The 25,642-nt window shown below is 39.4% G+C and overlaps 1 protein-coding gene across 4 annotated transcripts; it reads left to right on the forward strand.

Moving 5' to 3' along the window:
- The first annotated feature begins 238 nt into the window (after positions 1 to 238).
- CYP2R1 (cytochrome P450 family 2 subfamily R member 1) lies at positions 239 to 21,930 on the forward strand. 4 transcript variants are annotated; one of them, XM_019456404.2, is made up of 5 exons: positions 239 to 549; positions 13,002 to 13,143; positions 16,601 to 17,233; positions 17,865 to 18,194; positions 19,233 to 21,930. In XM_019456404.2, the coding sequence occupies exons 1-5, from the start codon at positions 325 to 327 to the stop codon at positions 19,406 to 19,408; spliced, it is 1,506 nt and encodes a 501-aa protein (XP_019311949.1). In that variant the 5' UTR covers positions 239 to 324; the 3' UTR covers positions 19,409 to 21,930. The 4 variants fall into 4 exon arrangements, with proteins under 4 accessions (XP_019311949.1, XP_053755934.1, XP_053755935.1 ...); XM_053899959.1 differs by lacking the exon at positions 13,002 to 13,143 and having other exon boundaries at positions 437 to 549; positions 17,010 to 17,233; XM_053899960.1 differs by lacking the exon at positions 13,002 to 13,143 and having other exon boundaries at positions 443 to 549.
- Positions 21,931 to 25,642: the final 3,712 nt, after the last annotated feature.

The raw sequence follows: 25,642 nt of genomic DNA on the forward strand, positions 1-25,642 counted from the left end.
AAGGGCTGGCAGCAGCCCGGTGGGGAAGGCTGTCTCCTTCGCCCTGCCCTGGGGTCAACACCCTGGAAAAGGCCTTCAGGAGATCGCCTAAGAGCCACGCCCAGATCCAAAGGCTCGCACCCGCCTCTGCACTGTAGACTCTGAGCGGTACAGAGCTGGGAGTAAATGTCGGGAGCGGCCAGAGGACTCTACGCTCAGCCAGCCAATGGCCAGGGAACGGGGGCGGGACCTCGGGATGTCCGGCCAATAGGAGCACAGCGGGGCAGAAGGGCGTCCCCACTCCACGGCGGTGGGGGTTCGTAGCCCTAGCCCCCAGCCCGGGCAATGTGGGGCCCTCCGGGTGCCGAGGCGTGCGTGGCAGCGCTCGGAGGCGTGCTCTTTTTGCTGTTCTTCGCGTTTGGGATCCGCCAGCTGCTGAAGCAGAGGCGGCCCACTGGCTTCCCTCCCGGGCCGTCGGGGCTGCCATTTATCGGCAACATCTACTCGCTGGCCGCCTCAGGCGAACTGCCCCACGTCTACATGAGAAAGCAGAGCCAGGTGTACGGCGAGGTACAGCCCGACGGGCTACGGGCAGGGAGGGCCCGGGTCTACCTCCCTGGGTCTACCTCCGGGGTGGACCTGAAGGCGGCTCCCGGGCCCGAGCTGTGGTCCCCAACCCTATGTGCAAGTGACTTGAAGGGAAACCCCGCCCAGCCAGAGTCCCCACCCTTCCAAAGCCCAGCGGGATCCAGCTGGGCCAGGCCCCCAGCAAGGGCGCGGAGGTCGTGCTCCCACGCCTGCGCGGTGGAGCTCCGGCCTTCTTTTTTCTTTTCTTTTTTCTTTTCTTTTCTTTTCTTTTCTTTTCTTTTCTTTTCTTTTCTTTTCTTTTCTTTTCTTTTCTTTTCTTTTCTTTTCTTTCTTTTCTTTTCTTTCTCCTCTCGCGGGAGTTAGGCGTGTATTCGGTTCTACCCACGGATTCTCGCGAAAATGAGGCTTTTGAAGTGTAGGTCCAGGTTAATGTTTTTAACAGGAAGTTCCTGAATGTTTGCATCTGAGGATGCCTGGTCTAGGCATCTGCTGGGGTGGGGGGGACGGGGGGGGGGGGGTAAGAAAGCGCAGGTGAAGGCCCTTGGCCAAGATGCGCTCTCGAAAATTAATTGTGAAAGCGAATGAATTTATGACTAAAAATCGACGCGGAGGCCTACAGCGCAGAGTGAGCAGTGTCGCCCTGACCAGCCAGGCGCATCTTCTTAGAAAACACTGAGCGATGGGGCGCCTGGGTGGCGCAGTCGGTTAAGCGTCCGACTTCAGCCAGGTCACGATCTCGCGGTCCGTGAGTTCGAGCCCCGCATCAGGCTCTGGGCTGATGGCTCGGAGCCTGGGGCCTGTTTCCGATTCTGTGTCTCCCTCTCTCTCTGCCCCTCCCCCGTTCATGCTCTGTCTCTCTCTCTGTCCCAAAAATAAATAAAAAAAATAAAAAATAAAAAAAATAAAAATAAAAAAAATAAAAAAGAAAACACTGAGCGAGGTGCCCTCTGGTAAACTCACGACCAACCACAGGGCCAACTTCCGGCCTCTCCCACTAACCACTTACAGTGTCTCCCACTGTCTAGAGAAGGAAAGTTTGGCACAGAAATGCTGAGTGACTTGCAGACAGCAGCTAGGCCCCTCCATGCAGGGGACAAGGCTGGGAATCAAGCTTGTGATTGGAAAGGTGTCCTGACCCCAGAAGGAGACAGAAGTTTCCAGAGCATCGGCCCTGGCTGAGCTCACCTGTTATGTTTCGAATCCATCCATTCCTATGCAGCAGGAAGCTAGGCTGTGTGCCAGGTGCTGGAGATGTGGTGAGGAAGGCAGACACGGCCCGATTTCAGGGAGTTCGAGCCCACTGAGAGAGCAAATCTAGGTATCGACCACAAATTGTGAATGCTTAGAAGGAAAAGTAGAGTATTGCTGTCTGGCAATTGTGGTATTTCAGGTTGGGGCTTAAAACCTTATCTGAACCAGTGTTTACAAGAATTACCCTGGATTTTGGTACCTCGGTAACCGTTAACGTTGTTAAAGGGTAAGTGGACTTAGGTAAAGCAGATGTATGTAGTTCTTACATTTTTTTGTCAGCCTTCCGGTTCTCCAGGAGTTGAGTGTATTTCTGTGATTTCCATTGAGTGTATATGAGCTCTGGTGTGTGGGTACAAAGCATCATGAATTCTTTTTTTTTTTTTTTAACTATTTATTTATTTAGAGAGAAGGAAAGAATCCCAAGCACACTCCACACTGTCAGTGCAGAGCCCATTGAGATCATGATCTGAACCAAAACCAAGAGTCAGACACTCAACCAGGCACCCCTATTCTAGAGACTCAACTGAGCCAACCAGGCACCCCTATTCTAGAGAAATCATAAGATGTGAAAGGAGGCATGAGCCTAGCAGTTGAGTCCTCTTTTGTCAGATAAAACTGGACTTTTTCCTCTCTGAATTTTAATTTTTCCTCTTGTGTAATGAGAATAATGACTAGAAACAGTTAACTGCTTCTCAAATGTTCTTGGTTATAAATTGCAGAACAATTTATTAGGTCTACAACATAAAAAGTATATTTAAGCTAATTATGTGAAACACTGTCTTGCAGAATAAGAAGTTGTTTTTCATATATAAATATTTGAACTGATAGGATCATTGTATTTACAATGAACATTCTTTTCCAGAAGGGGGTAACCTGAGTTTCCTATCAAAATAGATTACAAATTATACAAGACTTCATTTTGGGATAAGTAGACCTGGTTCAATGGATTTAAGAATTTGGCATGAGTAATTCGTTTTATTGCTGTCACGACTGTTTGAGGTGACCATGGTTCTTTACAAAGAGGGCAATTTACTGGAGGTGATAAAATCAAGTAGTGCTGTTAAGTACAGGAAGAACAGAGGAAGAGAGGAGAAAAAATGAAAAGGATGTATGCATTGAAGAGTAGATAACTGTTTGCCTGACTCTGCCCTTACACTTAAGTTGAAAACTACCTAACATATTGAAAACCACACCTAACATACTAATTCTTTCAGCTATGACAACATTTGATCCTTTTTTTTTAAGTTTATTTATTTGTTTTGAGAGAGACAGTGCGAGTGGGGGAGGGGCAGAGAGGTGGGGGACAGAGAAAACCAAGCCGGCTCCGCACTGTCAGCACAGAGCCTGACACGGCTCCACCTCACAGAACTGTGAGATCATGACCTGAGCTGAAACCCAAGAGTCAGACACTTAACTGACTGAGCCACCCAGGTGCCCCTGATTCTTTTTTTTTTAATTGTAGTTGACACACAATGTTAAATTTTAGGCATAAAGTGTAGTGATTTAGCAATTCTGTGCCCTATGCTAGTCTCACCACAATGTGACTACCATCTGTTACCATGCATTGCTATTCTAGTACCATATTCCCTATGCTGTACCTTTTATTCTCATGACTTACTCATTCCATAACTGGCAGCTCATACCTCCCACTCACCTTCACGCATTTTGTCCATCCCCTCATCCCCTCCCCTCTGGCAACCACCAGTTCTATGTATTTATGGGTCTGTTTCTGCTTTTGTCTTTGTTTTTAGATTCTACATATAAGCAAAATCGTATATGTCTTTCTTAGCATAATAGCCTCTGTGTCCATTCATGTTGTCCCAGATGGCAAGATCTCATCTTTCTTATGGTTGAGTAATAATAATGTGTACATTATATCACGTATTCATACTTTCATATATTGATGGACATTTAGGTTGCTTCCGTATCTTGGCCATCATAAATAGTGCTGTCATGAACATAGCAGTGCATGTATCTTTTTGAAACAGTGTTTTCAATTTCTTTGGACAAATACCCAATAGTGGAATTAGTGAATTGCATGCTATTTCTAATTCCGATTTTTTGAGGAACCTTCATACTGTTTTCCACAGTAGCTGCACCAATTTACATTCCCACTAACAGTGTACAGGGGTTCCTTTTTCTCCACGCCCTTACCAATATTTGTTATTTCTTGTCTTTTTGATACTAGCCATTCTGACAGGTATAAGGTGATATCTCATTGTGGTTTTGATATGCCATTTTCCTGATGATTAGTGATGTTGAGCATCTTTTCGTGTGTCTTAATGATGTGTGTGTCTTATGTGGAAAAATGCCTATTTGAGTCCTCTGCCCATTTTTAATTGGATTATTTGTTTTACTGGTGTTGAGTTGTATAATTTCTTTATCTGTTTTGGATAGCAAACCCTTATGGGATATACAATTTGCAGATACCTTCTCCCATTCAGTAGGTTGCCTTTTCAGTTTTCTTTTTTTTAAATGGTTTCCTTTGCTGTTTACAAGTTTTTATTTTTTGATATAATCCCAATAGTTTATTTTTGCTTTTGTTTCCCTTGCCTGAGGAACATATCTATAAATAAATTGCTAAGGGAAATAACCAAGTGAATACTCCCTATGTTCTCTTCTAGGATTTTTATGATTGTAGGACTCACATTCAGGCCTTTAATCTAGTTTGAGTTTATTTTTGTATATGGTGTGAGAAAGTGGTCCAGTTTCATTCTTTGCATGTATTGGTCCGGTTTTCCCAACACCGTTTGTCTTTTTTCCCATTGAATGTGCTTGCCTCCTTTGTTGTAGGTTAATTTTATATTAATGGGTTTATTTCTAGGCTCTCTTTACTGTTCCATTAATCTGTGTGTCTGGGTTTTTTTTTTTGCCAGGATCATAGTATTTTGATTATTATATCTTTGTAGTATATCTTGAAATCTGGGATTGTGATACCTCCAACTTTGTTTTTGTTTTTCAAGATTGCTTTGCCTATTTGGGGTCTTCTATAGTTCCTTACAAATTTTAGGATTATTTGTTCTAGTATTTCTAGTTCTGTGAAAAATGCTGTTGGTATTTTGATAGGGATTGCATTAAATCTTTAGATTGCTTTGGATGGTATGGACATTTAAACAGTATTGGTTCTTCCAGTCCATTAGCATGGAATATCTTTCCATTTGTTTGTGTCATCTTCAGTTTTTTTATAAGTGTTTTATAGATTTCAGAGTACAAGTTTTTCACCTCCTAGGTATTTTATTATTTTGGGTGCTATTATAAATGGAATTGTTTTATTAATTTCTTTTCCTGTTACTTCATTATTATGTATAGCAATGCAACAGATTTTTGTATATTGATTTTGTATCCTACAGCTTTACTTATGCATCTATTACTTCTAATAGTGTTTTGGTGGGGTCTTTAGATTTTCTATGTATAGTATCATGTCATCAACAAATAGTTTTACTTCTTCCTGCCAATTTTGGTAACTTTTATTATTTTTCTTGTTTGATTATTCTGGATAGGACCCCAGTACTATGTTGAATAAAAGTGGTGACAGTGGACATCCTTGTCTTGTTCCTGATCTTAAGGAAAAAACTCTTAATTTTTCATCATTGTGTATGATGTTAGCTGTGGGTTTGTTATATATGGACTCTATTATATTGAGATATGTTCCCTCTAGTTGAGAGTTTTCATTATGAACAGATGTTGAGTTTTTTCAGATGCTTTTTCTGCATCTGTTGAGATGATCATCTCATTTTATCCTTTATTTTGTTAATGTGGTGTATCACATTGATTGAGTTTCAAGTATGAAACAGCCTCGCATCCCCGGAATAAATTCCACTTGATCATTTTAATTAATTTTTAAATTTGGTTTGCTAATATTTTGTTGAAGATATTTGGTTCTGTGTTCATTGAGGTTATTCGCCTGTAGTTTGGGGTTTTGTGTGAGTGTGTGGTGTGTGTGTTTGTGGTGTCTTTGCTGTTATTATCAGGGTAATGTTGACCTTGTAGAATGTATTTGGAAGTTTTCTCTCCTCTTCTTTTTGGAACAATTTGAGGAGAATAAGTGTTAACTCTTATTTAAGTATTTGGTAGAATTCATTTGTGATGCCATCAGGTCCTAACTTGTTTGTTGGGAGTTTTTTGATTAGTCATTCAGTGTCATTATTAGTTTATTATTAGTCAAAATCAGTCTATTCAGATTTTCTTTTTGTTTTGGAAGATTATATGCTTCTAGAAATCTATTTCCTCTAGGTCGTCCAATTTGACATATAATTTTTCATAGTAGTCTCATAATCCTTTGTGTTTCTTTGAAGTTAGTTGTTACTTTCCTCTTTCATTACTGATTTTGTTTATTTGGGTCATCTTTTTTTCTTCATGAGTCTGGCTAAAGGCTTATCAGTTTTATTGATCTTCTCAAAGAACCAGCTCTTGTTCATTGATCTGTTGTTTTTTTTAAGTTTCTGTTTCACTTATTTCTGCTCTGATCTTTATTATTTACTTCCTTCTACTGGTTTTGGTTTTTATTACTTATTTTTCCAGCTCATTTTGGTGTCAGATTAGGTTTTTTATTTGAGATTTGTCTTGCTTCTTGAGTAGGCCTATACTACTATAATCTTCACTCTTAGAACAGCTTTTACTGCATTCCAAAGATTTTGGCCCATTGTGTTTTCATTTTCATTGGTCTCTATGTATTTTTTTTTATTTCCTCTTTGATTTCTTGGTTGACCCATTTATTGTTTGGTAGCATGTTATTTAACCTCCATGTATTTATGTTTAGGATCCTCCTATTCCACCATCTTCCTCAGAAGTCAAACCTACTTTGAACAGGTAGATTGGTTATCTCCATTTCATTTAGTTCTTTTTCTCACATTTTGTCTTATTCTTTCATTTGGATCATACTCTCCTGTCTTTTCATTTTGCTTGACTTTCTGCGTTTGTTTTTATGAATTAAATGAATAGATACTGCTCCTAAACATGGGTGGAGTGGTTGTGCCTGGTGATTTTGGCTGGATGGCTGGAACTGTGGCTGATGTGGGCTGGAGGTCCTGGGCACTCTGCTGGAATGACTGGAGCTGCAGTGGGCATGGGCCTGAATAGTCCAGGGGATCTTCACACAGAGGGCTCCCTGGCAGGACAGCTGGAACTGAAGAGGTTGTAAGCCGATGGGCTCCTGGGGCTCTCCACACAGAGAGCACCCTGGCAGGACAGCTGAAGGTGAAGTAGGTGAAAGCAGGGATGGATGGGTGTCCCAGGGGGATCCCAGGACCCTGTGAGCAGGGGGTGCCCTGGCAGGGTGGCTAGAGCCGAGGCAGACATGCACAAGGAGGTCCTTGGGCCCTCTGCATCAGGGGTACCCTGGCAAGTCATCTGGAGCTGAAATGGTGTGGGCCTGGAGTATTCCAGGGTGCTTTGCACCTGTCACATTGGTGAGACAGCTGACTAGGGGTATCTTGGTGTGTGCTGTGCTGGGTCCTCCTTGTTGGGATGGCTTGGGCTGGTGTGGGCTAGGGGCCCAGTGCTCACTGAGGCTGCAGGCTGGCTATGGTGCCCAGCCCCTGCTCCTTTCTATGCTGTCAAGGTGGAGAAGAAATGTAAACCATGGCACTTGCCATTCCTGATTGGGCAGATTTCCAGCAGCTCCCCTGTCATTTGGCAGGGTTATAGGGCTAGTTTATTTATATTCTAGTTGCCCTTTTAAACCATGGGTTGTTGTTTTTTTTTTTTTGTCTGTGCCCCAGACAGGCAAGTCTGCTCTCAGCCCCTTAGTACTGTCCCTCCCCACCAAAATTCACAGCATTGGGGGTGGGGATTCCCTTTGTTATTGTGTCTCCATCTCTCTTGTCATTCTTTATGTGGTCGTCTTTTGTTGTATAGAAGCTGTTTTGGGATGGGGGGTGGGGGTGGCGCCTGGGTAGCTCAGTTGGTTGGGCATCCAGCTCTAGATTTCAGCTCAGGTCATGATCCTAGGGTCATGGGATTGAGCCCTATATCGGTCTCTGCACTGAGCATGGAGCCTGCTTGAGATTTTCTCTCTTTCTCTCTCCTTCTGCCCCTCTCTTCCATGTGCGCGCGCTCTCTCTCTCTCTCTCTCATTCTCACTAAAATAAAAAAAAAGAAAAAGCTACTTACTTCTTCAGGAGGAATTGCTTTATAAATAGGTGTAGATTTGCTGTGGTTTTGGAGGAGGGGAGTTCCAGGTCTTCCTATATCTTTGTCTTGGACCCTCCCTGGCAACATTTGATCTTTATCTTAGTTGTGAAACACCCTAAAGGTCTCTCATTGCATTACTGGTATTTTGCAATTCTGATGAAGTCTTACCATTAGTACAAGTTGTTAAATACTATACCTTTTTTGAAAGTAGGAGGAGACTATTATCTCTTACACTTCTGAGAGGCTGTGCAAGTTGTTTATAGGGCTTATTTGTAAATAGAATCTTATTTTTCCACTCTCTTCTTAATTTGGAGATGTGTGCTCACAGAAAAAGCCTGGACTTGAAAACTGCGTGTGAGAAATGACAGTCACCTCAAGTGACACTTACTTTTATGTAATCTGTGAATTCAGTTCTTTTTTTATAAATCTTGAAGGGAAAATAACCAGTACTGGGGTCTCATACATTCATTTTAAAGGTAATCTTAAATGGAAATATACCACATCAAGAAGTATCATTTCCTTGGCGATTCACTCTGAATGTGTAAGCTTCTGCAGTGACTTTACTCTTAATCCAAATTTTGAGAAGCATTTCTTAGCTAGCAAAGGTAGTAAAAGTATTTTTTACAGATTATTTTCAAGTAATGAACGTAAGGACCATAAAACAATTCCTTACTTTAAGACAAGTAGATTTGGCTGCTTATTGACATATTTACACAGAAAGCATTTATTGAGACTTTCATGCAAGGCACTGTGTGAGATTCTTTGGAAGGTTCAGAAGATGAAAGATGAAATCCCTGATTCTGTGGAGTTTATAATTTAGGAGGCAATCAGGAGACAAGAACATTCCTGGTTTCTGGTTCAAGGTAGTATTAAGTAAGTGCCACAGAGGTATCTCAGCTTGTGCTGTGGTGGTTCAGAGGAGAGAAAGAGGGAGAGTGCACCAAGAAAGGCTTCAGTGGGGGTGTTCCCTAACGACTTGGTATGGTTTGAACAGTATGGCAGTGATGGGAGGCATCTCAAATGAGAAGACAACCCAAGCAGATGTGGAAAAGTGTGTGGCAATCATGTTTCATCAATGACACTTTCACATACCTCTCCTCCTAGTCCTTCACCCATGATATTGTATAATAGTGTGCATAAATGTATGTCTCTACCGCCAGTCATTAATTCAACATATATTTAACAATTGTCAGCCTCTGCTCTGTACTGTCCTGGGGTGAAGATAATAGTAGCAAACACAACTGTTTTTTGTTTTTTGTTTTTTGTTTTTAATTTTTATTTTTTTAATTTTTTTTAATATTTATTTGAAAATTTATACTTTGAAATGAAAATGCTGTGCAACTTAATTGTGTCATCCATAGGGTGGTTATGAAATTTATTTTTATTTTTATTTTTTTTCAATATATGAAATTTATTGTCAAATTGGTTTCCATACAACACCCAGTGCTCATCCCAACAGGTGCCCTCCTCAATGCCCATCACCCACTTTCCCCTCTCCCCCAGTCCTCCATCAACCCTCAGGTTGTTCTCAGTATTTTAGAGTCCCTTATGGTTTGCCTCCTTCCCTCTCTGTAACTTTTTCCCCCCTTCCCCTCCCCCCTGGTCTTCTGTTAAGTTTCTCAGGATCCACATATGAGTGAAAACATATGGTATCTGTCTTTCTCTGTATGGCTTATTTCACTTAGCATAACACTCTCCAGTTCCATCCATGTTGCTACAAAGGACCATATTTCATTCTTTCTCGTTGCCACGTAGTACTCCATTGTGTATATAAACCACAATTTCTTTATCCATCAGTTGATGGACATTTAGGCTCTTTCCATAATTTGGCTATCGTTGAGAGTGCAAACACAACTGTTAAAAATCCCTGCCCTAGTGTAGCTTACATTCTCCTGGGGGCTGAGCGGAGGGGGGGAGATGGGCAATATAAATACAATAAGTGAAGTAAATAATATGCTGGAGTACAGAGTATGAAATAAATTAAATTAAGGCAAGAGAGAGGAAGAATGCTAAGGGATGAAATTTTAACTGGGTTAGAGCAGGCCTCACTGCAAAAAAGAAGGCCTTTGAGCAAAAGCTTAAACTATAAGAATAACCAGGGAAAGAACATTCCAGGCCAAGAGAACACTTACAAAGGCCATGAAGTGGGAGTATGCCATGTCAAGAATCACCTATTACGAGACAAGTTGAGAGGCTGTTATGATAACATAGGGAGAAAATGAAGATGGCTTAGAGTGTCAGTGATGGAAGGGTAAGAAATTATCATACACTGTTTATATTCTGAAAATAGAAACAACATGGCTACTAAGAAGTGACGTGGGGCTGGAAAGAAAAATAAGAGTCTGCCTGGGCAGCTCATGGGCAATTTGGGTCCTGAAGAGCTGGAAGGGTGGATGGAGTGGTCATTAACTGAGACAGTGAAAAATTGTGGGCAGAGCTGGTTTGTAGGGAAGGGAAGAAACTTAAAGTTCATAGACTAACTTCTAGATGAGAAGGAAAGTGTTTCACAAACCTTTATCAAAAATCCTTGAAAACAGCATATAACAGAATAGTTCAAATAACAGTTCAGATAACAAATTCCCCAGTTTTACCCTCAAATAGGGGACCACATTTTTGAGGAAAAGTGGATTGTGTAACAGTCTTCTCAAGCCATGGCTCCTCCTTGGTTTTTATAATCCATAGTGTCCACACCTGATAGATGGCTGTACCCTGCACTATGACCCTCATGTTTGTTCTCCCTCCCTATTAAGACACTTTTCAGTCGCAGGGTTTTCTACCATCCTGTGAAATCACCAGTCTGCTTTTTTTCCTATTTTCTAATGCCATTCTTTCATGCTGTGATACTGTGATTTATAATAAGAAATATATATTTGGTCTTTGTCCCTTTCCTGGAATATACTTCCTAAAGTCCTTGGAATTTCCTAAGTGATTAAGGTGTCTTTTGTTATTCTTAACAAGCCCCTTTCAACCACATGGGAGTTTATGCTAATGAAGTAATTTTTTGGAAAGATCCTAAAATGGGAGTTTATTACCAGGAGAAACAAGCCTGATTAGAGTGTTGGAACTTTCAGTCACGCCTCCACTACCTCTGGGGAAGGCAGAGGGCCTAGAAGTTGATTCCATCACCAATAGCCCATGTTAATCATGTCTAGGTAATAAGGCCTCCATAAAAATGCCTGAATTACAGAGTTCAGAGAGCTTCCATGTTGGTGAACAGGTGGAGGTGAGCAGAAGATGGATAGCATGCCTGGGGAGAGCATGGAAGCTCCACTCCCCTTACCCCATACCTTGCCCTATGTGTGTCTTCCACGTGGCTGTTATGTCCTTCTATAATAGGCCGAGTTATGTCCTTCTATAATAAACCATTCATCTAGTAAGTAAAATATGTTCCTGAATTCTGTGAGCCACTCTAGCATATTAATCAAACCCAAGGAGGAGGTCGTGGGAGCCTCTGACTTAATAGCCTTTTGGTCAGAAGCACAGGACTTGGGATGGGCACCTGAAGTGGAGACAGGCAGCAGTCTTGTGGGACTGAGCCCTTAACTTGTGGGATCTGACACTATCTCCAGGTGGATAGTGTCAGAATTGGGTTAAATTCTAGGACACTCGGTTGGTGTCCCAGAATTGCTGAGGTGTGGAAAACCCTCACGTCTGGTTGTCACAGTGTTATAGGAGAGTATTGGGAATAGAGGAGGCACACAGGAGGTGTTTTTTCCTTTATAGCTGTTAAAATTACACTGCTGGGAAATGACTTCAAGATCATTCCATTACTGCTTTGGGAGCCGAAAGAGTCCCACCTTTTGCTCAGCCGGTAGCCGTTCCCTTTGCGCTGAAACTCTCACACTGCCACTTTTGACTGATACCACTGCTTGTCACACACAGTCCATGCTACTTCCCCAGGGTTCTAGTGTTCCTGCTGCTCAGTTGGCAGAACCTATCCTGTGCCAAAGACTCTGTTGCTCAGTTGGTTGCTTCTGTTACAATTTGGAGATTATTTGGAGGTTTCATCACTTTTTTTTTTCCCCAGTAATTACTTCCGCTGAACTTATGTTCTCTGCTAAACCTCCTGGGTTTTTTGTTTGTTTGTTTGTTTGTTTGTTTTGTTTTTTACGAAGTCGTGTGAACCATGGTTAAATCTGCTGTACTTATTTGCACCGAGATGAGGCTGACTAAGTATTTTGGTTCTAAAATGCTCTCAGCCAAGCCCTGAGAGGATGAAGATAAGCAATCTTTGCACCCCACTGATAAAGTAGCATTGCTCCCTCGCTGGACTAGTCTCTTATTGTGGACTAGCTAGACTACAGAGGTGTTTCATTGTACATGAACCTGAGGTGAAGCACCTGAGGAACTCCAGCAAGGAAAGGATGGCTATTCTGTCTTGTCTTCCCCTTAGCTGAGCGGCATCCACCTGTGCCTATGTGGTAAAGGCCTTTTCTCCAAGGTCACATTCCCTGAGAGGACCTCCTTGTTGACTTCATGGAATTCAGGGACCCAAATACAAATGAGCCTAGTTATAATATGTTCATATTTCAAAGTTATCTCTCAAGTAACCCCGTCCCCTACCTAAGGTTGGAGTAATAAATAATATGTAGATGGTGTTGCTTCCTCACTTATCTTGGAAATAAAAAGAGATCCCTAGATATCATTGAAGGTATTAAGTTGGAATGAATCTTAAAAGAGCATCTAAATCAAGTACCATGTTTTCTCGGGCAACCCTGAAGCCCAAAAAGGTTAAGCGTTCTGCCCAGGGTCCTACATTTGTTTAATGACAAAGCTTAAACTAGAACCCAGGCTTCAGGAGCCCAGTACTCTTTTCATTACACCATTTATAAGATTATGTCTCCAGGCCTGACTCGGTAATGAAATCATAGTGTTTGATACGCCTTGTAGAGAGAAGGCATTCAAACCATTGTCAGTTGAGTAAAAGATCGTTCTGTTTTCAGGGAAGTAACAAATGCTGGGAGAGCTGGACTTAGCACATGTGGATTTCCATGGTTATATTGGTCCATACATTTTGCCATTTACATGTTGTTGTTCTCTTCTTCTTTAAGATCTTCAGTTTAGATCTTGGAGGAATATCAACTGTGGTTTTAAATGGCTATGATGTAGTAAAAGAATGCCTTGTTCATCAAAGTGAGATTTTTGCAGACAGACCATGCCTTCCTTTATTCATGAAGATGACAAAAATGGGAGGTATGTGTATTTTCACTTGTTTAGTGATTTACTATTTTAAATTACATTCCTTATTCTATGTAAATTTAGTACATAGAGTTTGGATTCTGTTGTACTGAAAAACAGGAAATAATCAGTTAATTTAGGTTATAGAACCTCGTATTTGAAGACCTTTCAGGTCTGACAGCCATATTTTAGACCAATTCATGCTAATTCTATTGTAGTAATCCAGTCTGTAATATTATAAATAATGTTTTAAAGAATTAACATTTAATAATATCTTCAAGTTTTGTGAAACAGGTTAGGAATACACATATGTGCATGCACACTTGAATCAAAAGTATTTTTTAAAGCCTGTCTTGAATACTTGATGACATTTTTACTATCATTTTGCTTCTAGAATATGAAGCAGGCTTTCTTAACTACATATGTAGTTAATGACATGTAAATGAAGAATTGTGGGATTTGTGTAAAGGACTAGCTTCTGTTTGATTTAGTGTTGATCAGTGTTGGGTGATTCCATATTCAACAAGAGAGAAAGGCTGAAAGTTAATAGATTGGTGAGCAGAAAGCCTAAACTAGAATGTTGAAGTCAGATACAGTGGTTTTAATACTTAATAGTCTAAGAGTTATACAATAATGGTGTCCAATATTCTCTAGTTTAATGAGAGCTTCACACTTAATTTCAAAGAAAAATGTAACAATATTTTGCTTACATAGACTAAAAATAAAGACATTGAAAAGAAAATAAAAATTAACCATATATTAAATCTCAAAACAAAAAAACTAATGCAAAGAAAATACCAGTTGTAAAGGACAAATTCTCAGGCCAGAGTACAATGATATTTGAAAGCAATAAAATAAATAAAACACAAATTTCCAGCCTCTTAAATACTCTTCTCAATAATAATTAGGCCAAAGAAGAAATTATACCACAATCATAATAGGAGACCTTTAAAGAAATTGTGAAAATGAAAGATGATGTTAGCAGAGCAGTATTTGGGATAAAGTATAATACTATATATTTTTCAAAGCTATAGATTTATAGTTTGGACTGTTTTTATTATAAAGAAAGTTAAAATAAGCATTCAACTTGATGTGTCCAAAAAACAGGAAGACAAACAGAAGTAGAAAATTATGTGTTATTTTAAGATACATATGCACTGAATTTGAAACTGGGAAATGAGAGCCACCATTAGCCCACTCTTTGAGTGAAAGTTGCCCGGTAGGTGGGCTCAGCCTACGCTTGGCCAGTGTAGAGTTATAACAAGGCTCCTCTGAACCTTTTTGTACATGTGTCTCATATGCATACATCTCTCTGGGGCTTGCTTTCATCCCAGTGCCTTTGCACTAGCTGTTCCCTTTAGAGCAGTGATCTTTCCCTGGATATCTGCTTGGCTCACTCTCTCGTGTCCTATATCTTTACTTATGTCACTTTCTCAGTGAGGCTTTCCCTGACCACCCTGTGTCTCCATCTTTGCTGTATAATTTGTTTGTTTGCCTCTCCTCACTAGTATGTAAGATCCAGAGGAGTAGGGATCTCTGCCTCTTCCATTTACTGCTAGGTCTGTTACCTAGCACACTGCCTGGAACACAGTAGGTCTCTATAAATACATGTTGAATGAGTATTTGTTGAATGAATAGTCATCTGGAAATATAGAAAAGACAACTATGGGAACGTAAGATCATTACATAGCACTTCAGACCCCTTATATATGGTTAATGTTATTATAAGCTCCAAATTCAAAAACTGTTGCTGAAATGTAAATTTCATAGGTACCTCATGTACAGGAGAATGTGACATTTTTGTATTAGGTACATGTATGTACCAGTTATGAATGAAATTTTAAATAAAGCACATGTTACATAAATGTATATGCTAAAGATGTTTTCCTCTTGATAGGCAACTTATTTTTTTTAACTTTTTGCAAATCACCTTTTAAATTCAAGTATAATTAACTACAGTTATTTTATAACTACAGTGTTATATTAGTTTCAGGTGTACAATATAGTGATTCAACAATTCTGTACATTACTCAGTGCTCATCATCATAAGTGTACTCTTAATCCCCTTCACCTATTTCACCCATCCCTCCCACCCACCTCCCCTCTGGCATCCACCAGTTTGTTCTCCATATTTTAGAGTCTGTTTTATTGTTTGTCTCTTTTTTCTTTGTTTTGTTTCTTAAATTCTACATATGAGTGAAATCATATGGTATTTGTCTTTCTCAGACTGACTTATTTTACTTTCATAATACCCTCTAGATCCATCCATGTTGTTGCAAATGGCAAGATTTCATTCATTTTTTTTTTATGGCTGATTATATTCCCTTGTATATATACCACATCTTCTTTATCCATTCATCCATCAGTGGACACGTGGGTTACTTCCATATCTTGGCTATTGTAAATACTACAGTAAATGTAGGGGTGCATCTTGATAGTTAAGTTAAAGGGAATATATTCCATAGTAGCAACATGAGAAGAGCAGAGTATACTGTGAAGACTGAAATTTTAAGGCAAGCAATATCAACATTGGAAGTTTGAGTTTCATGTTTGCCCTCTGTCCCTCTGTCTTCATTTGGGCTGCTTTAATAAAAACACCATATAGACTTAGTATCATAAACAACAAACATTTATTCTCACAGGTCTGGAGGCTGGGAAATCCAAGATCAAGGTGCCAGGAGATCTGGTGTCTGGGAAGAGCCTGCTTCCTGACTTATAGACAGATGCCTTCTCCCTGTATTCTCGCATAGCTGAGAACAATCATCTCTTCTTGTATTTCTTGTAAGGGCACTAATCCAGTTCATGAGGCTCCACCTTCATGACCTCATCACCTCCCCAAAGGCCCACCCTCCTAATACCATCACACTGGGGGTTAGGCTTCAACATATGGATTTTGTGGGGACACAAACATTCAGTTCTTGGTATCCTCCTTTAGGCTTGAGTATTTCCACCACATTGACGCCTCATTCAGCTTTCCTTGGCCTCTTCAAGAGTTACCTTGTGTAACATATGCTTTTAACAGGAGGATGTCTGTATTCTAAAACCTAGACTCTTAATGCAGAAGATTCCTAATCCTTGAGGGATGATTTTCAGCTGTTTGTTTAGTCCAAGATAAAATTTTGCCCATGGAACATGCAGTCATTTGTCGTTTATAGATGAGGGGTATAGTAATAGTTAGAGAATACAGGTCTAGTTCACCCAGGATAAATTACATAAGACTGTCCAGTTTCATGTGGTGGGAGAATTACAGGTCTTTTCTGCCTGTCCCCAGATAAAAAGTAGACAAGCTTTATATGTTGACAGTATTCTGTGGCTAATGAGTAGCAGAGAACAGGGCTTAAAACCACTAGGTTTATAGAAAGAGAATTTGGAGAAGAATGACTGACCACCCTTTTTTACTCCATAGCGTTTTCAGGTGTTAGATACAGGAATGTTGGAATGATCAAATTTTTTAATACTTTTGTTTTTTCAGGCTTACTTAATTCCAGATATGGTCGAGGATGGATTGATCACAGAAGATTAGCTGTAAATAGCTTTCGCTATTTTGGATATGGTCAAAAGTCTTTTGAATCTAAAATCTTAGAAGAAACCAAATTTTTTATTGATGTTATTGAAACATACAAAGGTAGACCTTTTGACTTGAAACAATTAATAACAAATGCTGTTTCAAACATAACCAATCTGATCATTTTTGGAGAACGATTCACTTATGAAGACACTGATTTTCAGCACATGATTGAGTTATTCAGTGAAAATGTGGAACTGGCTGCCAGTGCCTCTGTCTTCCTGTATAATGCCTTTCCGTGGATTGGCATCTTACCTTTTGGAAAACATCAACAGCTATTTAGAAATGCAGCTGTGGTCTATGATTTTCTCTCCAGGCTTATTGAAAAAGCTTCCATCAACAGAAAGCCTCAGTTACCTCAGCATTTTGTTGATGCTTATTTGGATGAGATGGATCAAGGTAAAAATGACCCATCATCTACTTTCTCCAGAGAAAATCTTATTTTTTCCGTGGGTGAACTCATCATTGCTGGAACTGAAACTACAACCAATGTGCTACGGTGGGCAATTCTTTTCATGGCCCTTTATCCTAACATTCAAGGTGAGGATTCTGTTGACCATATAGGGCTGTCCTTACATTTAGGACTCACACATGTCTTAGAGTCTTTGGCTGTGTACAAAGCATTTTATTTGGGAATTTCTCCTGTACTAGCCGAGAAGAAAAATATTTAATAGTTGTAAAGAGTTTCACACATCTGTTCTCCCAAGTCATGTAAAAACCTCAGATAGGTCTTATTACACCTATTTTGTAAATGAGGGAAAAGGCTAAATGGCTGCCTTGCCCAAGTTCAGCCACTAGAAGTGGCAGAGCTGGGACCTGAACGCCAGTTTCTTCAAGTCAAATTTTATGTTTCACTATTTCCCTGGCTGAGAGTGATGTTATTCCAATTGTAGGGTTGTTTAATTTTTATTTGTCTTACTTTCGATTGTTAATTTTTTATTACTTTTAGTGTGTTTTTCACAACAAAGTTACTCAGAGCATTGGTTTCTGGTAGCACACAATATATGGCATATGGTCAGATAGAACTCCCAGATGATGAAAAATCTGAACCTGGTTGTCCCCATACCCTGTTGACTTATTATAGGTTATCCTTTGTTTTGTCCCAAAGAGAAATTACTTTGGCTATAATTCTAAGAATTGCATAATAACTTGAACACTTTTCCTCTGACAGGGCAAGTTCAGAAAGAGATCGATTTAATTATGGGACCCACTGGGAAGCCTTCTTGGGATGACAAATGCAAAATGCCTTATACCGAGGCAGTTTTGCATGAAGTTTTAAGATTCTGTAATATAGTGCCATTAGGGATTTTCCACGCAACCTCTGAAGATGCAGTCGTACGTGGTTATTCCATTCCTAAAGGCACGACAGTAATTACCAATCTTTATTCTGTACACTTTGATGAAAAGTACTGGAGAAACCCAGAAATATTCTATCCCGAGCGTTTTCTGGACAGCAGTGGCTATTTTGCCAAGAAAGAAGCTTTGGTTCCTTTTTCCTTGGGTAAGAGAACTTTCACAGGGGCATGACTTCAGGACAGAGTGTAATGATGGTTGTTCATGTATGACATCTTAATCTGAAGGATTCCATTGTAGAATTAAAGATTCCAACACCAGAAACACAACATTGATTCTCACAGGAGAGAATGGTTTAATTAGAAGTCATTTACACCTATTTCTACTCAACGCTTAATTTTGTAACTAGAAAGAAACTGTTGAGAAGCTCTGGCTTCTTCTGAAACTTTTTTGCTTGTGGATTTTGGCTTGTAAGCAAAACTTACAGAGGTAGAAGTCCGTAACAGGTAGCTTGAGAAACTGAGACCCAGGGGAAGAGATGACACCATAATTTGAAGTAAAATGAGAACACAGCTCTCTTGGCTCCTAGTTTATTATACCTCATCTCCAAAAATATGGCTTCTGCTGTGAAAAAATACACAGATCACAAGATCCATGGAAAATGGACTGAAAACTCTTCCTTTAATTGAGGAAGGGTTAACATTCAGTCATTTGAAATGAAATGAGTTTCTCCTGGATCTAGAGAACAAAATGTCATACCTCAAATTCAGTCTTTCATGGTGTATCTTGGGCTGTGTTGCAACATGAAAGGGAAGTGTGGAAGAGGATTCATAAGCTTACAGAAGTCCATGATCTGACAGAAGGTAAAGAAATGGGCTCTGAGAACTGAAGGGCCAATTTTTTATTCCTTTTAATAAACATAACTTTCTTTAAATTCCAGATTTCCTTAACGGTACCCACATATTAGATACAAATTTTGGTAAATATTGTGGATTTTTTTTAATGTTTATTTAATTTTGAGAGCGAGAGAGAGAGCGCGAGCAGGGGAGGGGCAGAGAGAGACAGAGACACGGAATCTGAAGCAGGCTCCAGGCTCTGAGCTGTCCGCACAGAGCCTGGCGAGGGGCTCGAACTCACTGAGGCTGAAGTGGGACGCTTAACCAACTGAGCCACCCAGGCACCCCAATATTGTGGAGTTTTAAAAAAATATGTTTTGTTGTTTTGTTTTGCTTTGTTTTGTTTTTAGGGAGAAGACACTGTCTTGGAGAACAGCTGGCTCGGATGGAAATGTTCCTGTTTTTTACAACATTGCTTCAGAGGTTTCACCTGCATTTTCCACATGAACTGGTTCCAGATCTGAAGCCCAGATTAGGCATGACATTGCAACCCCAGCCCTACCTCATCTGTGCAGAAAGGCGCTGAAAGTGCGTGGATGTTTTCTGGGAAAAGGCTATCTGGTTGCCTTTTACCTCTGAACCTTGTTTATCTAATCAGTGTGTGCGTTTGGACAAAAATCACAGCATCATAAAGCCAAATGAACACAGGTGTGTCTTTGAAAACAGTACTAAAGCAATAATAAGCATTAGCTATGTTTTTTTTAAGCTTTTATGACTTCTAAGGCAGAATTATCTGTGGAGGAAAACAAAGGTGCAAATGACAGGTGTTGCTTAAGTAAGAAGGGCCGTGGATGCCCTAAGCAGAGCCTGACTTTTCAGCCTCTTGTTGAACACCACGTAATTCTCATCCTTTCTTAACTCCATCTTGCTCTGGTCCTGGGGTCCCTGTTTCCAAATGCCAATGCCAGCCCCCTTCTGATTAGGTATCATCATTAATGGGTAGTGTGGTATGCGTCCAGTTTAATAGAGGACTAAAGGAGAAATTAGAACCCAAATAAAGGAGTTTGGAGTACAGAGGTATTTTAGACATGGTGGCAGATAATAGAAGAAATATCTACATATTTTAGAACCTGCGAATGCTTTCAAGTCTTGCTCCCTACTATACCTTCATAAGAATTGTGTCATCTCCTTATAAATGAGGGTCCCTGTGACCCCTGAGTATTCATCCTCATAGCATCAGTTCCATAGAAGGAAATTGCAATAATGTAATTACAATAAAAATGACCCCCAGAAAGTGATTATTAATTCTTCACAGGCACAGACATTTTTCCTAGTACCACTCTTTTCCTAAACCAGGCACAGGTCCCAAAGATTGAATCATTTTACTTGTAGAGGTCTCTTGTCATTTCCTTGGATTACTGTATTTTCCTGAAGATAATACTATATAAATCCAAAAAAAAAAAAAAAAACATGCTTTAAAGTCAGGGTAAATGTATACATTGGGACACTTCAGAGTGATGGGCTTCTGTTAATAATGATGCCAGGAAAATGTGTGAACTGACTGTCCTGATCAAACTGCTCTGTGTATCTACCCATATATAGTTTTTTAACAAGATTTCTTCCAAGATTATACATCAAGGATTTCTGCTCGTATAACTTGGCTCATGAGTACTTGCAGCCTTGTATGTATATATACAACAATGACTTCTGTTAAGAATATGAATTTAGGGGTGCCTCAGTGGCTCAGTTGGTTAAGCGTCTGACTCCTGATCTCAGCACAGGTATTGATCTCAGGGTCGTGAGACTGAGCCCTACATTGCTCTGTGCTGGGCGTGGAGCCTACTTAAAAGAAAAAAAAGAGAGAATATGAATTTAACCTTAGTAACTTCATCTGTTGAATATTTCCAAGTGTGATGAATCAGGAGTCTTTGCCTTTCTGGCTTATTAAGATGTTTCTGGTTGCAGGAGGGAAAAAGTCCTGGGTAGATACACTTCAATGGGACATTTGGAGGTAGTATGGCAGTTTTATGGTGAGTATGTCCTACATGCTCCATACTACAAAGATCTGCTTGCTCACATCCCTCGATTTGGCTTCCCAGATGGCATCAGCTTTATCTTAAGGCAGACTCGTGGAAGTACATGTGCTTTGTTCTCCTCCTTGTAGAGACATGGGAGCTTTTCAGATATTCCCCCAGAACTGTTCTTTGTGTCCCATTGGTCCTAACTAAGTTACATGCCCATCTTTTAAAACTCTGTCTTTTGAGTGGGATTATGGTTCACTTAGGCCTGACTTCTAGAGCCCGTGATGGAGTTGGCTTCTCCCAAAGTACATGTGCTACCCTGGGGAAGTATAGTTACCTAAACAGAAATAAGGAGAGAAGAGGAACTCCTGACTAGCAGACCAATTACAATGTCCACTTCACTGCCCCCTGACCACTTGCTAGGCCCAGCAGCTATCCTACCTGCCTCCCTGCCTCTAGACAAATGTGTTCATTCAAGTTGCTTTTTGATCTTTCTCTTCCTTTGATGAGCAAATCTCTCATCCCTGGGCCTCCTGCTTACTGTCATATCTCCTCTGAATGCCTGAGGTGAACTTCTGAGACTGGAGATTCTGGAGGGTTGGTGGTCTTAGCAAAGAAATTTACCGAACTGGAATGGATTGTAATCAAAATTAAGGAGGCTTTTTTTGCTCCTGAATGCTACCACTATTTCTTTTAGGATGACCTTCATAAACCTACAGAGAATGAAGAACATACTATTTATTTTCTTTACTTTGTACCCATTTCTTATGTTACATTTTTTCTTACTGAGGTCAGTGCGAACTTGACAAAATCATTTAAAAATGTAGATTCATAGCTTGTTAAATGTAAAAGAGCTTTCATCTCATTGTGCTCATTTTATAGCCAAAGAAATAGGAGTTCAGAGGGAAAATGATTCCTGTAGTTCATAGCAGACACATGTCCTTCATCCCTATGCTTTTTACTCCTAATGATTTATACTGTGCTTTACAGTTTATAAGGTTGTTTTTCAATATACTGTCAACTCGACTATTTGGAGCCAATTAACTGTGGTAAAAAATAAAATGCTGCCGTTTTTGAAAACTATAAATTAACATGAATTAGTAGTCCATAATGGAAAATACTTATTTTGGGAAACCATGTAGTAATAGACTATGGATCTTCTGCAGTGGAAATGCCTTCTCTGATCAATCAGTGGTGAGCTCCTACCTAGAATGTTGGAAATCTAACTTCCAATTCAAAATGGCAACTGAGCATTCTTCTCCTCAAATACCATTGAAATAACTCTGAGGATAGAAAAGGGGATAAAGGCATTGAGAATGGAGATGGAGGACCATATTAGTGAATTATATACTTTGAAGTTCTAAAAGATAGAAGGCAAGTGGAACAATACTGAAAGCACTACAGACAAGACCACGCATAGTCAAAGGCTGAGGTAGAGGTGGGAGCTCATTCTTCAAAGGACAGCTAAGGAGAAAATCAGATAAGGAGAGGAGCTCATGAGGACAACAAGAGTGGAAAGAAATCAAGCTTATGCCCTGTTCTCACTCCACTTTCTCTTCCTGTTTGTGCAGCTGTAGAACTTGTTCCCAGTGCTGAAAGAAAAGTCTAAACAAATTGAGTACTGTGCCTGGGAGATGATGGTGTTCCTACATAGGGATTGGTGCCCTAGATTGGCAGCCCCCTAGTTTGGTCTGATTTTGAACCTAAAGTTCTACATCAACTAAAACTATTAATCAGGTGTGAGGGCGAGTTTCAGTCAACCAAGTAATTAGGGGAAAATGTCAGCAAAAGGGCTAGCATTACAAAGGTGCAATAAGTGTGACAGAATAATACCTAAACGTTTTATACTCTGTGTAGAAACAATGTATCTAACAAAAATAAGTAAAAGGAGAGAAGGTAGAATGTAGAATAAGCTCCCTATATAATAAGAATCAAAGGACATAATTTAAAACTGACAAATCAAGTAGTAGAATTTTAAGTATACCTAAAAGTCCAAAAGTAAAGGATAGTAATATTGCCTAAAATTGGGTAGTGGGAGATATGGAGGAAGAAGAGATACAAGCTAATGCTATACATAAAGGAGAAGCAGATACTGTCCAAAGAAATAAGGTGCAAAAATGCTACATAAAGGTAGAAGTATAAAGAAAACCACTAAATCAAAAACACAAAAAGTATCAGAACTAAAATTAATTTTTTAGTAAAGAGCAAATAATATGAGAGAACTAAACTAAGTCTCTACATACAGTCACACTAAGGAAATGTAAAGAGGCTTTTATCTCACTTATTAAAATAAAAAGGTGTTCAGATTGGATCCTAGACAAAACCTAATGCTATATTAGGTATATGCTATACACAAGAGACAATCTAAAACAGATTAAGGTCAAAAATAAAAGGTTGGGCAACGCATACCAGGCAAATGGAAATAGAAAGCAGAATTCATGATCTTAGTGAAACAAGGTAGAATTCAAGGCAGAAAGCATAAGCAAGACAAATTCATTTTATAATCCTGAAGACTAATTCTCAAGGAAGTTATGATAGTTATGAATAAATATTGCACCTAATAACGGCATCTTTCATAAAGCAAAAATGACAAGAGATACATGGAGAAATAATGTAGAAGTACCTTAATACTAGGAGACGAATGAATTCACTTCCGTCGGCCTAAGACAACTTGAGTGGACCAAAAAACCAAACAACAATAAAACACAAAACAAATGAAGATAACAAAGACCCATACTACATGATCAGTCAGGTAGATCTGACAAATATACATCAAATTCTATACCTGATAATAGAATATGCCATCTTTCTAGTATTCATGAAAATTGACCATATCAGTGGATGAAAAGTGAACTTTGATAAATTCCAGAAGTATAAATAATACAGATTTCATTCTCTGAAAATACAATCAGATTGGGTATTCATAACAAAATAATGAAACCAGAAAATGAAATTGTCCTTATGTTGTGGAATTTTTTAAAAAATCAAAAATAATCTTTGGGCAAAGGGGAACTACAAACCAAAATTGCAGAATTTCTAGAAAACAATAAAAACTCTGAATATTTACATCTATGGAATATAGCTAGAGTAGTCCTCAGAAGAAAAGTCATAGCCCTAAACACTTCAATGAAAAATGAAATGTTGAAAATGAATTAAATATAGGTTTTTTTTAATTAGAAAAATAACCAAAGGAAAGCATAAGAAAAGAATTACAAATTCCTGACAGGAATTAATGACTTAGACAATAGAGAAACAGAACTAGTAAGATGTATATGTTTTAATTTTTTTTTTTAACATTTATTTATTTTTGAGACAGAGAGAGACAGAGCATGAACGGGGGGAGGGGCAGAGAGAGAGGGAGACACAGAATCGGAAGCAGGCTCCAGGCTCTGAGCCATCAGCCCAGAGCCTGACGCAGGGCTCAAACCCACGGACCGCGAGATCGTGACCTGGGCCGAAGTCGGACGCTCAACCGACTGAGCCACCCAGGCGCCCCAAGATGTATTTGTTTTAAATCAATACATTGGATCAAGAGTCAGCAAATTATACCCTACAGTCAAAATGTGGCCCATAATCTGTTTTGTATGGCCTACAAGCTAAGAATGGTTTTTACATTTTTAAATGGTTGAAAAAAATACTTCGTGACACATGAAAATTTTCTGAATTTCAAATTGAGTGTTCATAGTTACAGTGGAATACAGAAACACTCATTTAAAAAAATATATTGCCTACAGCTGCATGTTGTGGAATGATGGCAGAGTTGAGTAGTGACAGTAATTGTATGTGGCACTTTCATGTCTTACCACTTTGCGTGCCTCTAGACACACCGCAAACCAGTGATGTGGTTAGAACGTGACAGTATTCCCAGCTCCATGCATATATCCAAATTGCAGCATTTTATTTAATCTTTAAATTTATTTTTTTACCAGTGGATACTCATCAAACAAAAACAAAAAGAGAGAGAAAAGTGAATTTTGAATGTCATGCTTTTAGGGCATAGTGGAGTGTGGATTATTTTAACCAAATTAGGTGGCAAAATATTAATAATTAATAAATTATTATAGAATAACACTGTAGCTCTGCCAAAATAATGCAGAATGTTCTGGCATTACCAGACTGAGCACTTATCACAGTATCCCTCACACAGGAAAGCAATGGTCAGGAAAATTAGGTATTTTTTAATGATACCATTCTCGCAATTTCCTCCCAAGAAATGAAAATGAAGCTGCAACCAAAGTTTCTGAGTGGCTCGTTTGTTATCCAGGTAGGAAAAGTCATTTGCTACTTGTGAATTAGTTGTGTTTAATTGAAGCAGCCAAAGAAATGTGTCCAGAAAATAAACTTGCTTAAGACTAACAGTCTTTCATTGAGAACAGTTGCTCAGAGTTAAGGACATTGGAGCAATGTTGATAGTCAATTAAAAACAATGCAGATGATTTTGAGTGATTTTCCTTGGTTCTTGATGAGTAAACAGATGTTACCCATACTGTTGAGTTGCTGTTTATTCAAGAAGTCAGTGCCAAGTTTGACTGAAAATTTAGCCTCTGTGAAGTCTCCATGAAACAACTACAGAAGAGGATATTTTCAAAGAAGATGAGAAAACACTATTTCAGTACAACTTGAGATGGAATCAGCTAAGATGTGTTATCACTGACAGTAAAGGTAGATGTGGGACAGAACAAGGCGTAGGCAAGTTATGATTCATCAGCAGGTACTTTGCACAAAATACTTGAATCTGTCATGTGTTACAGAACTGGTGAGGTCAGCACTGAACTTCACTTATTCTCATGGACTTAACC

This window comes from Panthera pardus, unplaced genomic scaffold, assembly GCF_024362965.1.
Source record: "Panthera pardus isolate Hobbes unplaced genomic scaffold, ASM2436296v1 HiC_scaffold_12, whole genome shotgun sequence".
NCBI lineage: Eukaryota > Metazoa > Chordata > Mammalia > Carnivora > Felidae > Panthera > Panthera pardus.

What these genes read in the sequence shown, in the direction of transcription:
- CYP2R1 (XM_019456404.2), top strand. Translation starts at nt 325, where the DNA reads ATGTGGGGCCCTCCGGGTGCCGAGGCGTGCGTGGCAGCGCTCGGAGGC. An exon ending in AGAGCCAGGTGTACGGCGAG is followed by an intron (nt 550 to 13,001) that starts GTACAGCCCGAC and finishes TTCTTCTTTAAG; the next exon opens with ATCTTCAGTTTAGATCTTGG. An exon ending in CCTTTATCCTAACATTCAAG is followed by an intron (nt 17,234 to 17,864) that starts GTGAGGATTCTG and finishes TTCCTCTGACAG; the next exon opens with GGCAAGTTCAGAAAGAGATC.